This window comes from Tachyglossus aculeatus, chromosome 5 (genome assembly GCF_015852505.1).
Source record: "Tachyglossus aculeatus isolate mTacAcu1 chromosome 5, mTacAcu1.pri, whole genome shotgun sequence".
NCBI lineage: Eukaryota > Metazoa > Chordata > Mammalia > Monotremata > Tachyglossidae > Tachyglossus > Tachyglossus aculeatus.
The window spans coordinates 49,073,327-49,090,438 of record NC_052070.1 but is presented as its reverse complement, the minus strand read 5'-3'; the positions used below and the strand labels follow the sequence as shown (position 1 = coordinate 49,090,438).

General features: G+C 47.5%; 1 protein-coding gene across 1 annotated transcript in view; it reads right to left on the bottom strand.

Moving 5' to 3' along the window:
• The window catches only part of PEX14 (peroxisomal biogenesis factor 14), a 165,189-nt gene extending 150,758 nt beyond the window's left edge, over positions 1-14,431 (bottom strand). Inside the window, exon 1 of the mRNA XM_038746621.1 lies at positions 14,361-14,431. Coding sequence (XP_038602549.1) covers positions 14,361-14,396 — 36 coding nt within the window. The 5' untranslated portion in view covers positions 14,397-14,431. The remainder of the gene's footprint in view (positions 1-14,360) is intronic.
• Positions 14,432-17,112: the final 2,681 nt, after the last annotated feature.

The following is a 17,112-nucleotide window of genomic DNA, read 5'->3' as shown; positions in this document are numbered from 1 at the left end:
GAGGGTTGCTCAACGGGCCCGGACACCGGGTGACCCTCTCGGGAAAGTCTCTGGCTCCTCTCATCATCATCATCATCAATCGGATTTATTGAGCGCTTACTGTGTGCAGGGCACTGTACTCGAGCCTCAGGGCCCCCCGTGGAAAGCCCAGACCCACTCGGACCGAGACCTTACATTTAAACTGATCTAGAGGACAGGGGCGGGGGGTGCCGAGACCTCCAAACTCCACATGTGCCTGCCCCCAAATCCCACAGACTCCCAGGAGTCGGGAGGGGGAGCGGAAGGAAAAGTGCTCACGTGCAGCTTGGGTGTCCAATGTGTCACCGAACGGAAAACGCTGCGATCCCTGGCCTCTCCCAGGCCCAGACTCAGGGCACCAAGACACACCTTTTAGACTGTGAGCCCACTGTTGGGTAGGGACTGTCTCTATATGTTGCCAACTTGGACTTCCCAAGCGCTTAATACAGTGCTCTGCACACAGCAAGCGCTTAATAAATACGATTGACTGATTGATTGATACCTGCTCTCCCTCCCTCGCAGGTTGTGAACTCAATATGGGACAACCAGAGGGCCTAATCTGAACCCCCTGTGCTTAGAATTGTGCTTGGTACTAAGGAAGTGCTTACTAAATTCATTCATTCGTTCAATCGTATTTATTGAGCGCTTACTGTGGGCAGGGCACTGGACTAAGCGCTTGGAAAGTACAAGTTGGCAACATCTAGAGGCGGTCCCTACCCAACAGCGGGCTCACAGTCTAGAAGGGGGAGACAACAAAGCAAACCATGTTAACAAAATAAAATAAATAGAATCAATATGTACAAGTAAAATCGAGTAATAAATATGTACAAACATATACACATATATACAGGTGCGGTGGGGAGGGGAAGGAGGTAAGGCTGGGGGGAGGATGGATGGATTCATTCATTCATTCATTCAATCGTATTTATTGAGCGCTTACTGTGTGCAGAGCACTGGACTAAATGCCACTATTATTAGGGCACTGTGCATGTGGAAGGAGACTCCACATGCCGAGGCCTGCCAGCTGCTACCACTGACCCAGGATTCAATCGTATTTATCGTGACCAAAACCTGCTGGTCTCAGCTCCGCAACATTGCCAAGATCCGCCCTTTCCTCTCCATCCCAACCGCTACCCTGCTCATTCAAGCTCTCATCCTATCCCGTCTGGACTACTGCATCAGCCTTCTCTCTGATCTCCCATCCTCGTGTCTCTCTCCACTTCAATCCATACCTCATGCTGCTGCCCGGATTATCTTTGTCCAGAAACGCTCTGGACATATTACTCCCCTCCTCAAAAACCTACAATGGCTACCGATCAATCTGCGCATCAGGCAGAAACTCCTCACCCTGGGCTTCAAGGCTGTCCATCCCCTCGCCCCCTCCTACCTCACACCTCCCTTCTCTCCTTCTCCAGCCCAGCCTGCGCCCTCCGCTCCTCCACCGCTGATCTCCTCACCGTACCTCGCTCTCGCCTGTCCCGCCATCGACCCCCGGCCCACGTCCTCCCCCGGGCCTGGAATGCCCTCCCTCTGCCCATCCGCCAAGCTAGCTCTCTTCCTCCCTTCAAGGCCCTGCTGAGAGCTCACCTCCTCCAGGAGGCCTTCCCAGACTGAGCCCCTTCCTTCCTCTCCCCCTCGTCCCCCTCTCCATCCCCCCCATCTTACCTCCTTCCCTTCCCCACAGCACCTGTATATATGTATATATGTTTGTACATATTTTTTACTCTATTTATTTATTTATTTTACTTGTGCATATCTATTCTATTTATTTTATTTTGTTAGTATGTTTGGTTTTGTTCTCTGTCTCCCCCTTTTAGACTGTGAGCCCACTGTTGGGTAGGGACTGTCTCTAGATGTTGCCAATTTGTACTTCCCAAGCGCTTAGTACAGTGCTCTGCACATAGTAAGCGCTCAATAAATACGATTGATGATGATGATGATTTATTTATTGAGCGCTTACTGTGTGCGGAGCACTGGACTACGCGCTTGGGAAGTACAGATCGGCAACACAGAGAGAAAGTCCCTACCCAGCAACGGGCTCACGGTCTAGTTGTCGTCTAGGATTCACTCGTTCATTCAATTGCATTTACTGAGCGCTTACTGTGTGCAGAGCACTGTACTAAGCGCTTGGGAAGTACAAGTTGGCAACATAGAGAGACGGTCCCTACCCAACGGTGGGATGTCGGAGAACGGCCAACCCCTGATTCCAACCTGGCCAGGGAGGAGTCTACCCCCAACCCCCTGAGTTCCCCCAAAATGGCTCCAAAAAACAGGGGCTCTGCTTCTATGTCTTGGCAACCAAGTTAAGAATTGCCAAATTGTGGGAGCTAGAAGGGGCGGCCAGAACAAGAAAGATAGCTGAACAACTTGGACTGCTGATTCATCAAGAAAAAAATCAAACACTGAGCTGAAGATCACACAGAGGGAGCCTGTTCCTTCCCCTCTAGGCCGCAAAACTCATTATGGGCAGGGAATGTGCCTGCCAATTCTGTCGGATTGCACTCTCCCGACTGCTTAGCACAGTGCTCCGCACATAATAAGCGCTCAGTAAATCTCACTGATCGACGGATTGAGTCACTAAAGACCCCGGAGGACTGTTTGGAAGGTGATCCCAGACCCTCACTGGACCTGAGAGAGGTCCGACTTAAACTCTCGTTCCTTTCTGCAACAGCTAAGGGGAGGGAGTTTTTCCTTGAAATGAAGGAGCCCGGTCACTGCTTCAAGTTCCCTCACCGAGACCGGACACGGGAACGTGAGACTGACAAGTTTAGGGAAGGGAAAGTTTCTCTTCCAAGAGAGGCTCTTGTCTTATGCCACGGAGTTGCTTCCGACTCCTCACGGACACAGCTCTCCCTGAATGCCCCGCTCTCCATCCGCAATCGTTCTGATAGTGGATCCATAGTTTTCTTGATAAAAACGCCGAAGCGCTTTACCACTGCCTCCTTCCACGCAGGAAACTTGGGTCTCTGTGAGCCTCGACTCTCTCCCACGCCGCTTGCTGCCCAGCACAGGCGAGTTTCAGCGCTACTCAATCAGTCGATTGTACTTATTGAGCGCTTTCTGTGTGCAGAGGTCTGTACTGAGCGCTTGGGAGAGGGCTAAGACGTGGTAGAGATGCTCCCTCCCCACAACGAGCTTCTAGTCTAGAGGGAAGGAAGGAACTTGGTTGGGGGGAAAGACCTGGGGAAGGATGTGCCGACGGATCGCAAAGCCGCCAGCTTGGCGGTAGGATACGGCAGTCCCAGGGTAACGCCTCGCAACCCTTAATTTATTTCGGCAATATCGATTGGCCCTTTCTCCTAAAGAGGCAAGGGAAAAGACAAGAGCTGGAATTTAATTTCCCTAGTGGACTCCCACCGTTTCCCCGACTCTGCTTTGTCAGTCTAAAATTCACAGGATCCCAGGGAAGCCCACACGCACAGCCCAGCGCACCCAATCTACGGCTAAGGTCTCTAACAGCTGCCTCCAAAAAGGTGAAATCACCCAACTGCATGCTGACAATGAATCTTTTTAGACGCAGCGACGGGAGGGAGGAGGAAAGAGACGGGGTAGCATTCCTCGCCCCCCACCCCTCCCGAAGGATTATGTAAGAAAAGATGGAATTCTGCTCAGGCTCCACCGGGCTTCCTAACTAAACTTTTAAGATCCCTGGAAAATTCAGATTTTTGGCAAATTCTTTTGCCTGGCATCCCGACAACCGCCCCGATCCTCCATTTCGCAAGACCTGGTCACTCAGTGGGGCACAAACGGGGGCTTGGATGAGCGAGGAGAAAAATCTCTACCGGTCTTTCAAATCTTCCCGGGGTCCGAAAGACACCGGCTCTCTGGCCAAGTCTCCAAGTGTGGGCAGATCGGATGAACCGGCTCCTAACGGGATTCCGGCAATTAAGGAAGGAGGGGAAGGAGGGTCTCCGGCTGCGGGAGGGGGGCAGGTTTGGGGTGAGCTACTCAAATTTGGGGCCCTCCTCTTATACCCAGTGCCTTAGGGGCCCACACAAGACTGAAGCAGTGAAAGCAGGTTTTTCCTCCATCTGCGGCTAGGATAATCTGATGCCATCCCAACCCCAGCACCTGTGGAAAGGAAGGCAAAGGACACTTCAGGACTCGACGACTTAAAAAATGCTCCTCCACATATTTCCACAACAGTTAAGAGGAGAGGAGGGAGGAAAGTCAAAGCTGAAGAAGCCGCAGTTTAGTACGATGGCTCCGAGACTCTCGAGGCGCGTCCAGGACACTGTTCATTCGTTCAATCGTATTGATTGAGCGCTTACTGTGTGCAGGGCACTGTACTAAGCGCTTGGGAAGTACAAGTTGGCAAACTATCTGGCCGCACGGGCAAATTCCACCCCGTCTCCGACCGTTGCCCGGCTTGGGTGCATTCCAGGCCCAGAGAGGAATGAAGGGCAGGAATGTCAGCACCTCAGGGAATGCCCGAGGAAGGGATGAGATCCACAGGCCCCTCAGCCTCCATGCACTACTGTAGAGCAGTGGGAGTTTAGGGAGAGCCACGGCAGAGTGATTTCCCCCCACACACTACGGACACTCCGACAGTTTCCTCCCCCTCTCGACAGTCTTGGAGCAAGTATGAGCTGGTGTTATTCCAAAATAATAATAATATTGGTATTTAAGTGCTTACTATGTGCTAAGCACTGGCAGGGGGTGAGATACAATAATAATAATAATAATGGCATTTATTAAGCGCTTACTATGTGCGAAGCACTGTTCTATGCGCTGGGGGAGGTTACAAGGTGATCAGGTTGTCCCACGTGGGGCTCACAGTCTTCATCCCCATTTTACAGTTGAGGGAACTGAGGCCCAGAGAAGTGAAGTGACTTGCCCAAAGTCACACAGCTGACAAGTGGCGGAGTCGGGATTAGAAGCCACGACCTCTGACTCCCAAGCCTGGGCTTTTCCCAGACACTTCCATTCCAGCTCATATTCCTCTTGGGCAGGAATGTGTCTACCAAGTCTGTTATACTGCACTCTCCCATTCATTCATTCATTCAATCGTATTTATTGAGCGCTTACTGTGTGCAGAGCACTGTACTAAGCGCTTGGGAAGTGCAAGTTGGCAACATCTAGAGACGGGGCTCACAGTCTAGAAGGACTTGGGTTCTTGGTTGGGACAGGGGTACGACAAGCAAGATAGGGTACTTGGTTGGAATCACCTTCCACTCATTTTGCTCTATCAGTCAATCAATCAATCGTATTTATTGAGCGCTGTGTGCAGAGCACTGTACTAAGCGCTTGGGAAGTACAAGCTGGCAACAACTTGTTGTTGGCAACACTATCCCTCGCTATATTGCTAAGTCATTCCTTTTTTTGGAGGTTAAAGGACAACGCTTAGTACAGAGCGCTGCACATAGCAAGTGCTCAATAAATACATTGACTGATTGTGCCCACCCGTGTTTTGGGTCAGGGATGAAATAGGCCGGAAGGGGTTCATTCATTCATTCAATCATATTTATTGAGGCTTATTGTGTGCAGTGCACTGTACTAAGCGCTTGGGAAGGACAAGTTGGCAACATATAAGGACGGTCCCTACCCAACAACGGGCTCACAGCCAAGAAGGACTTGGGTTTTGGGTTGGGTCAGGGATACGACACTAGGCAATAATATGTCATTATTATTATTTATACGACACGCAAGACAGGGTTCTTGGTTGGAATCGCCTTCCACTCATTTTGCTCTAGCCCTTGCTATATTGCAAAGTCATTCCTTTTTTTGGAGGCTAAAGGACGACTGTCACCCGTCACAATCTGAGTGTTGAAACACTTTGCTTTCTCCTGTTTGTTTAGCTTTGTCAAACACGACGCACTGCATTTGAACATAAGTTCCTTGGGGGCAAGGTCCAGGGCTTCGCTCCATTCAGGAAAACATAACGTGTAAAACGGGGATTAAAACTTGTGAGCCCCACATGGGACAGGGACTGTATCCACCCCAATGCTTAGTAATAATAATAATAATAATGGCATTTATTAAGTGCTTACTATGTGCAAAGCACTGTTCTAAGCACTGGGGAGGTTACAAGGTGATCAGGTTGTCCCACGGGGGGCTCACAGACTTAATCCCTATTTTACAGATGAGGCCCAGAGAAGTTAAGTGACTTGCCCAAAGTCACACAGCTGACAATTGGCGGAGCTGAGATTTGAACGCATGAACTCTGACTCCAAAGCCCGGGCTCTTTCCATTGAGCCACGCTGCTTCTTTGCTGCTTAGTACAGTGCCTGGCACATAGGCGCTTAACAAATACCACTATTATTACTATTATTACTATTATTACTATTACTGTTATTATTATTATTATTATTATTATTATTATTATTATTACAAGTGCTCAGAGACTATTCTGCAGAAAGGAACAGGCAGAGAACACTCCAGCCCCAGTCACCTGCCATCTGGACTCTCTGGATCTAACCAAAGCAGGTGGTTCTGGATGGAAGGGATGGAGATTGGCCCTCCAACTTGGACTTAACAAATACCACTATTATTATTATTATTATCATTATTATTATTATTACAAGTGCTCAAAGACTATTCTGCAGAAAGGAACGGGCAGAGAACACTCCAGCCCCAGTCACCCGCCATCCGGACTCTCTGAATCTGACCAAAGCAGGTGGCTCTGGATGGAAGGGATGGAGATTGGCCCTCCAACTTGGACTTAACAAATACCACTACTATTATTATTATTATTATCATCATTATTATTACAAGTGCTCAAAGACTATTCTGCAGAAAGGAACAGGCAGAGGACACTCCAGCCCCAGTCACCCGCCATCCGGACTCTCCAGATCGGACCAAAGCAGGTGGCTCTGGATAGAAGGGATGGAGACTGGCCCTCCAACTTGGACTTAACAAATACCACTATTATTATTATCATTATTATTATTATTACAAGTGCTCAAAGACTATTCTGCAGAAAGGAACAGGCAGAGAACACTCCAGCCCCAGTCACCTGCCATCTGGACTCTCTGGATCAGACCAAAGCAGGTGGCTCTGGATGGAAGGGATGGAGATTGGCCCTCCAACTTGGACTTAATACCACTATTATTATTATTATTATCATTATTATTATTATTACGAGTGCTCAAAGACTATTCTGCAGAAAGGAACAGGCAGAGAACACTCCAGCCCCAGTCACCCGCCATCCGGACTCTCTGGATCTGACCAAAGCAGGTGGCTCTGGATGGAAGGGATGGAGATTGGCCCTCCAACTTGGACTTAACAAATACCACTATTATTATTATCATTATTATTATTATTACGAGTGCTCAGAGACTATTCTGCAGAAAGGAACATGCAGAGAACACTCCAACCCCAGTCACCTGCCACCCGGACTCTCTGGATCGGACGAAAGCAGGTGGCTCTGGATGGAAGGGATGGAGATTGGCCCTCCAACATGGATAATCCAAAGTTGGATCCTCAGCTACTTGACACCTCCAATGGGTCTCATCATCAATCGTATTTATTGAGCGCTTACTGTGTGCAGAGCACTGTACTAAGCGCTTGGGAAGTACAAATTGGCAACATACAGAGACAGTCCCTACCCAACAGTGGGCTCACAGTCTAAAAGGGGGCGACAAAACCAAACATACTAACAAAATAAAATAAATAGAATAGATAAGTACAAGTAAAATAAATAAAAAAATAAATAGAGTAATAAATATGTACAAACATATATACATATATACAGGTGCTGTGGGGAAGGGAAGGAGGTAAGATGGGGGGGATGGAGAGGGGAACGAGGGGGAGAGGAAGGAAGGGGCTCAGTCTGGGAAGGCCTCCTGGAGGAGGTGAGCTCTCAGTAGGGCCTTGAAGGGTCTCCCCCGCTCCAGGCTTCCCTCCCTGGATCGGCAGATGCGAGCCTTCCCCCGCTACTTGTGTGGGGTAGGGGGGTTGCCCTGAATAATAATAATAATTTTGGTATTTGTTAAATGCTTATTATGTGCTTTCGATGCACTGTTCTACGCTTCAAAAGCGTTCTATGCTTAAAAAATACAGTTCTACACCCTGTTCTCCACACAGTGGAAAATACAATCAATCAATCAATCATATTTATTGAGCGCTTACTGTGTGCAGAGCACTGTACTAAGCGCTTGGGAAGTCCAAGTTGGCAACATTTAGAGACAGTCCCTACCCAACAGCGGGCTCACAGTCTAGAAGGGGGAGACGGAGAACCAAACCAAACATATTAACAAAGTAAAATAATTAGAATATGTACAAATAAAATAGAGTAATAAATACGTACAATCAATCAATCAATCATATTTATTGAGCGCTTACTGTGTGCAGAGCACTGGACTAAGCGCTTGGGAAGTCCAAGTTGGCAACAACTAGAGACAATCCCTACCCAAGGTAATCAGGTTGTCCCATGTGAGGCTCACAGGCTTCATCCCCATTTTTACAGAGGAGGCAACTGAGGCCCAGAGAAGTTAAGCGATTTGCCTAAGGTCACACAGCCGACATGTGGCGTGGCTCGGTGGAAAGAGCCCGGGCTTGGGAGTCAGAGGACGTGGGTTCTGATCCAGCCCCCGCCACGTGTCTACTCTATGACCTTGGACAAGTCACTTAACTTCTCTGGATCTCAGTTACCTCATCTGTAAAATGGGGATGGAGGCTGTGAGTCCCATGTGGGACAACCTGAGCACCTTGTATCTACCCCAGCGCTTAGAATAGTGTTTGGCACAGAGTAAGCACTTAACAAATACCGTCATTATTATTATATTATCTGTAAAATCTGGATTGAGACTGTGAGTCCCACGTGGGACAACCTGAGTACCTTATATTTACCGCAGCGGCTACAACGGTGCTTTTCATTCATTCAATCATATTTATTGATTATTGTGTGCTCTGCACACAGTAAGCGCTCAATAAATACGATCGATTGATTGATTGATGGCAGAGCACTGTACTAAGCGCTTGGAAAGTCCAAGTTGGCAACATCTAGAGCCGGTCCCTACCCAACAGTGGGCTCACAGTCTAGAAGGGGGAAATGGACAACAAAACAAGACATATTAACTGAATAAAATAAATAGAATAGTGAGTATGATTAAGTAAAATAGAGTAATAAATCTGTACAAACATATATACAGGTGCTGTGGGGAGGGGAAGGAGGTAAGGCGGGGGAGAGGAAGGAGGGGGCTCAGTCTGAGTGCTTGACACATAGTAAGCACTTAATACCATCATTATTAATTATTCACCTGTCTACTTGTTTTGTTTGATTGTCTCACCTGTCTACCTGTTTTGCTTTATTTGGTTGCCTGTCTCCCCCTTCTAGACTGTGAGCCCGTTGTTGGGTAGGGACCGTTTCTATATGTTGCCGATCTGTACTTCCCAACCGCTTAATACAGTGCTCTGCACACAGTAAGCGCTCAATAAATACGATTGAATGAATGACTGTCTCTATATGTTGCCGATTTGTATTTCCCAAGCGGTTAGTACCGTGCTCTGCACACAGTAAGCGCTCAATAAATACGATTGAACGAATGAAAGTTATTATTATTATTACTATTAATAGAACCCAGGTCCTCGGCCTCCCACTAAGCCCCGCTGCTTCCAGCGCTTAGAACGGTTCTTGGCACATAGTAAACGCTTAATAAATACCATTATTATTATTATTATTATTATTATTATTATTATCCGGAAGTCCGGCCAAACGGCGCAGACCCTTAGGGGGCCCGGGGGCAGAGACGGCCCCTCCCCGGCGGGGACCCAGGAGGTCCCAGGGCATGAGCTGGGCCCCTGCATTCATTCATTCAATCGTATTTATTGAGCGCTTACTGTGTGCAGAGCACTGGACTAAGCGCCTGGGAAGTACAGGTCGGCAACATAGAGAGGCGGTCCCTACCCAACAACGGGCTCACAGTCTAGAAGGGGGAGACAGACAACAAAGCAAAACATAGAGAAAGGTGTCAAAATGGTCAGAATAAATAGAATTATAGCTATATGCACAGCATTAACAAAATAGAGTAGCAAGTATGTACAAGTAAAATAAATAGAGTAATAAATCTGTACAAATATATACAAGTGCTGTGGGGAGGGAAAGGAGGTAGGGCAGAGGAGCGGGATGGGGAGGAGGAGAGGAAAAGGGGGGCTCAGTCTGGGAAGGCCTCCTGGAGGAGGTGGGCTCTCAGTAGGGCTTTGAAGGGAGGAAGAGAGCTAGTTTGGCGGATAATAATAATAATAATGATGGCATTTATTAAGCGCTTACTATGTGCAAAGCACTGTTCTAAGCGCTGGGGAGGTTACAAGGTGATCAGGTTGTCCCACGGGGGGCTCACAGTCTTAATCCCCATTTTCCAGAGGAGGTCACTGAGGCCCAGAGAAGTGAAGTGACTTGCCCAAAGTCACCCAGCTGACAAGTGGCGGAGCCGGGATTTGAACCCATGGCCTCTGACTCCAAAGCCCGGGCTCTTTCCACTGAGCCACGCTGCTTCTCAGCGTGTGGATGGGTGGAGGGAGGGCGTTCCAGGACAATTGCTGCCGACTTGTACTTCCCAAGCGCTTAGTCCAGTTCTCTGCACACAGTCAGCGCTCAATCAGCGTGGCTCAGTGGTAAGAGCCCAAACTCGGGAGTCAGAGGTCATGGGTTCTAATCCCGGCTCTGCCACCTGTCTACTGCGTGACTTTGGGCAAGTCACTTCACTTCTCTGAGCCTCAGTGACCTCTTCTGTAAAATGGGGATGAAGACTGTGAGTCCCATGTGGGACAACCTGATCACCTTCTATCTACCCCAGTGCTTAGAACAGTGCTTTGCACATAAAAAGCGCTTAACAAGTACCATCATTATTATTATTATTGGGAGTCAGAGGTCATGGGTTCCAATCCCGGCTCCGCCACCTGTCCGCTGGGTGACTTTGGGCAAGTCACTTCTCTAGGCCTCAGTTCCCTCATCTGTATAATGGGGATGAAGACTGTGAGCCCCACGTGGGACAACCTCATCACCTTGTATCCCCTCCAGCGCTTAGAACAGTGCTTTGCACAGTAAGCGCTTAACAAGTACCATCATTATTATTATTATTATTGGGAGTCAGAGGTCATGGGGTCCAATCCCCGCTCTGCCACCTGTCTGCTGGGTGACTCTGGGCAAGTCACTTCACTTCTCTGGGCCTCCCTCATCTGTAAAATGGGGATGACGACTGTGAGCCTCACGGGGGACAACCTGATCACCCTGTCCCCTCCCAGCGCTTAGAGCAGTGCTTCGCCCATAGTAAGCGCTTAACAAATGCCATCAATCAATCAATCGCATTTATTGAGCGCTTACTACTGTGTGCAGAGCACTGTACTAAGCGCTTGGGAAGTCCAAGTCGGAAACATATAGGGACGGACCCTACCCAACAGCGGGCTCACAGTCTAGAAGGGAGAGACAGAGAACAAAACCAAACATACTAACAAAATAAAATAAATAGAATAGATAATGTACAAGTAAAATAAATAGAGTAATAAATATGTACAAACATATATAAATATTTACAGGTGCTGTGGGGAAGGGAAGGAGGTAAGACGGGGGGATGGAGAAGGGGACAGCAATGTTCTAGAGTAATAAATCTGTACAAGCATATATACAGGTGCTGTGGGGCAGGGAAGGAGATAAGACGGGGGGAGGGAGAGGGGGATGAAGGGGAATCAATCAATCGTATTTATTGAGCGCTTATTGTGTGCAGTGATTGAGTGAATGAATATATGTTACCACCTTGGGCTTCCCAAGCGCTTAGCCCAGTGCTCCGCACACAGTAAGCGCTCAACAAATACGACTGAATGAATATATGTTGCCAACTTGTCCTTCCCAAGCGCTTAGTCCAGTGCTCTGCGCACAGTAGGCGCTCAATAAATACGATTGAGTGAATGAATATATGTTGCCAACTTGGACTTCCCAAGTGCTTAGTCCAGTGCTCTGCACACAGTAGGCGCTCAATAAATACGACTGAATGAATATCTGTTGCCAACTTATCCTTCCCAAGCGCTTAGTCCAGTGCTCTGCACACAGTAGGTGCTCAATAAATACGACTGAGTGAATGAATATACTTTGCCAACTTGGACTTCCCAAGTGCTTAGCCCAGTGCTCTGTGCACAGTAGGCGCTCAATAAATACGACTGAGTGAATGAATATCTGTTGGCACCTTGGGCTTCCCAAGCGCTTAGTCCAGTGCTCTGCGCACAGTAGGTGCTCAATAAATATGACTGAGTGAATGAATATCTGTTGCCACCTAGGGCTTCCCAAGCGCTTAGCCCAGTGCTCTGCACACAGTAGGCGCTCAATAAATACAATTGAGTGAATGAATATATGTTGCCAACTTGTACTTCATCATCATCATCATCACCATCAATCGTATTTATTGAGCGCTTACTGTGTGCAGAGCACTGTACTAAGTGCTTGGGAAGTACAAATTGGCAACATATAGAGACAGTCCCCACCCAACAGTGGGCCCACACTCTAAAAGGGGGAGACAAAACCAAACATACTAACAAAATAAAATAAATCATCATTAATCGTATTTATTGAGCGCTTACTATGTGCAGAGCACTGTACTAAACGCTTGGGAAGTACAAACTGGCAACATATAGAGACAGTCCCTACCCAACAGTGGGCTCACAGTCTAGAAGGGGGAGACAGAGAAAAAAACCAAACATACTAACAAAGTAAAATAAATAGAATAGATATGTACAAGTAAAATGAATAAATAAATAGAGTAATAAATATGTACAAACATATATGCAGGTGCTGTGGGGAAGGGAAGGAGGTAAGATGGGGGGGTGGAGAGGGGGACGAGGGGGAGAGGAAGGAAGGGGCTCAGTGTGGGAAGGCCTCCTGGAGAAGGTGAGCTCTCAGTAGGGCCTTGAAGGGAGGAAGAGAGCTAGCTTGGCGGAGGGGCAGAGGGAGGGCATTCCATCATCATCATCATCAATCGTATTTATTGAGCGCTTACTGTGTGCAGAGCACTGCACTAAGCGCTTGGGAAGTACAAATTGGCAACATATAGAGACAGTCCCTACCCAACAGTGGGCTCACAGTCTAAAAGGGGGAGACAGAGAACAAAACCAAACATACTAACAAAATAAAATAAATAGAATAGATATGTACAAGTAAAATAGAGTATAAATATGTACAAACGTATATACAGGTGCTGTGGGGAAGGGAAGGAGGTAAGATGGGGGGATGGAGAGGGGGACGAGGGGGAGAGGAAGGAAGGGGCTCAGTGTGGGAAGGCCTCCTGGAGGAGGTGAGCTCTCAGTAGGGCCTTGAAGGGAGGAAGAGAGCTAGCTTGGCGGACGGGCAGAGGGAGGGCATTCCATCATCATCATCAATCGTATTTATTGAGCGTTTACTGTGTGCAGAGCACTGTACTAAGCGCTTGGGAAGTCCAAGTTGGCAACATATAGAGACAGTCCCTACCCAACAGTGGGCTCACAGTCTAAAAGGGGGAGACAGAGAACAAAACCAAACATACTGACAAAATAAAATAAATAAAATAGATATGTACAAGTAAAATACATAAATAAATAGAGTAATAAATATGTCCAAACACATATACATATATACAGGTGCTGTGGGGAAGGGAAGGAGGTAAGATGGGGGGGATGGAGAGGGGGACGAGGGGGAGAGGAAGGAAGGGGTTCAGTGTGGGAAGGCCTCCTGGAGGAGGTGAGCTCTCAGCAGGGCCTTGAAGGGAGGAAGAGAGCTAGCTTGGCGGAGGGGCAGAGGGAGGGCATTCCATCATCATCATCAATCGTATTTATTGAGCGCTTACTGTGTGCAGAGCACTGCACTAAGCGCTTGGGAAGTACAAATTGGCAACATATAGAGACAGTCCCTACCCAACAGTGGGCTCACAGTCTAAAAGGGGGAGACAGAGAACAAAACCAAACATACTGACAAAGTAAAATAAATAGAATAGATAGGTACAAGTAAATTAGAGTATAAATATGTACAAACGTATATACAGGTGCTGTGGGGAAGGGAAGGAGGTAAGATGCGGGGGATGGAGAGGGGGACGAGGGGGAGAGGAAGGAAGGGGCTCAGTGTGGGAAGGCCTCCTGGAGGAGGTGAGCTCTCGGCAGGGCCTTGAAGGGAGGAAGAGAGCGAGCTGGGCGGAGGGGCAGAGGGACCGAGAACGAGGCCTAACGGGGAGGAGGTGAGCGGCGGAGGAGCGCTTAGTCCAGTGCCCTGCGCACAGTAGGCGCTCAATAAATACGGTTGAGTGAATGAGTGAATAGGGCGGAGTGGGGGAGTGAGGGGGGGGTCCGTGTCCGAGGCTCGCGGGCCGGTTCTGGTTCCGGTTCCGGTCCCATTCCCGGTGCCGGGCGTTGGGGGGGGGCGGGGGGGGGGGGCGGCCGTCCCTTACCTGGCCGGGCTGCTCGGCCTGCTCCGAGGACGCCATCTTGCCCAGGCCTCACCAATCGACCGCCGCTCGCACGGGGAGGGGGGGGGGGCTCCGCCGAAAGACACGCCCCGCCCCCCGCGCAGCAGGCCCGGCGAGACGACGGCCGAGACATCGATCGGGGCCCGCCCCCCCCCCGCCTGCCACTCACTCAGCCAGCCAGCCAATCGATCGGTCGTATTGATTGAGCGCTTACTGTGGGCAGAGCACTGTACTAAGCGCTTGGGAAGTACAAGTTGGCAACATAGAGAGACGGTCCCTGCCCAACAGCGGGCTCCCGGTCTAGAAGGGGGAGACGGACAACAAAACCAAACATACTAACAAAATAAAATAAATAGAATAGATAATGTACAAGTAAAATAAATAGAGTAATAAATATGTGCAAACATATATAATCAATCGTATTTATTGAGCGCTTACTATGTGCAGAGCACTGGACTAAGCGCTTGGGAAGTACAAATTGGCAACACATAGAGACGGTCCCTGCCCAACGGTGGGCTCCCAGTCTAGAAGGGGGAGACGGACAACAAAACCAAACATACTAACAAAATAAAATAAATAGAATAGATAATGTACAAGTAAAATAAATAGAGTAATAAATATGTGCAAACATATATAATCAATCGTATTTATTGAGCGCTTACTATGTGCAGAGCACTGGACTAAGCGCTTGGGAAGTACAAATTGGCAACACATAGAGACAGTCCCTGCCCAACGGTGGGCTCACAGTCTAAGAGGGGAAGACGGAGAACAAAACCAAACATACCAACAAAATAAAATAAATAGAATAGATCGGCACAAGTAAAATAAATAAATAAATAAGAGTAATAAATATGTACAAGCATATATACAGGTGCATGTATACCCAACAGTGGGCTCACAGTCTAAAAGGGAGAGACAGAGAATCCTGCCCAACAGCGGGCTCACAGTCTAGAAGGGGGAGACAGAGAACAAAACCAAACATACTGACAAAATAAAGTAAATTGAATAGATAGGTACAAGTAAAATAAATAAATAAATGAATAAATGAGTACTAAATATGTACAATCAATCATTCAATCGTATTTATTGAACGCTTACTGTGTGCAGAGCACTGGACTGAGCGCTTGGGAAGCCCAAGTTGGCAACATCTAGAGACGGCCCCTGCCCACCAGCGGGCTCACAGTCTAGAAGGGGGAGACGGACAACAAAACCAAAACACACTAACAAAATAAATAGAACAGATAGGTACAAGTAAAATAAATAAACGAATAAATGGAGTAATAAATATGTACAAACATATATACATCAACCAATCAATCAATCAATCGTATTTATTGAGCGCTCACTGTGTGCAGAGCACTGGACTAAGCGCTTGGGAAGCCCAAGTTGGCAACATCTAGAGACGGCCCCTGCCCACCAGCGGGCTCACAGTCTAGAAGGGGGAGACAGGCAACAAAACCAAAACATACTAACAAAATAAAATAGAATAGATAGGTACAAGTAAAATAAATAAACGAATAAATAGAGTAATAAATATGTACAAACATATATACATCAACCAATCAATCAATCAATCGTATTTATTGAGAGCTTACTGTGTGCAGAGCACCGGACTGAGCGCTTGGGAAGGGCAAGTTGGCAACATGGAGAGATGGTCCCTACCCAACAGCGGGCTCACAGTCTAGAAGGGGGAGACGGACAACAAAACCAAACATACTAACAAAATAAAGTAAATGTAACAGATATGTACAAGTAAAATAAATAAATAAATAAATGAGTACTAAATATGTACAATCAATCAATTGTATTTATTGAGCGCTTACTGTGTGCAGAGCACCGGACTGAGCGCTTCGGAAGGGCAAGTTGGCAACATCCAGAGACGGTCCCTACCCAACAGCGGGCTCACAGTCTAGAAGGGGGAAACAGAGAACAAAACAAAACATATTAACAAAATAAAATAAATAGAATGGATATGTACAAGTAAAATAAATAGAGTAATAAATATGGACAAACATATATACATATATACAGGTGCTGTGGGGAAGGGAAGGAGGTAAGGCGGGGGGGTGGAGAGGGGGAGGAGGGGCAGAGGATATGTATATATGTTTGTTGCCAATTTATACTTCCCGAGCGCTTAGTACAGTGCTCTGCACACAGTAAGCGCTCAATAAATACGATTAATTGATTGATTGATCATTAACAAATTAAATAGAATAGAAGATATGTACAAGGGAAGTAAATAGAGTAATAAATGTGTACAAACAGCTGTGGGGAGGGGAAGGAGGTAGGGCGGGGGATTGAGAAGCAGCGTGGCTCAGCGGAAAGAGCCCGGGATTGGGAGTCAGAGGTCATGGGTTCTAATCCCGACTCCCCCACATTCATTCATTCAATCGTATTTATTGAGCACTTACTGTGTGCAGAACACTGGGCTAAGCGCTTGGGAAGTACAAGTTGGCATCATAGAGAGATGGATCCTACCCAACAGCGGGCTCACAGTCTAGAAGGGGGAGACAGAGAACAAAACAAAACATATTAACAAAATAAAATAAATAGAATAGATAGGTACAAGTAAAATAAATCAATAGAGTAATAAATACGTACAAACATATATACATATATACAGGTGCATGTATACCCAACAGTGGGCTCACAGTCTAAAAGGGGAGACAGAGAATCAATCAATCAATCGTATTTATTGAGCGCTTACTGTGTGCAGAGCACTGTACTAAGCGCT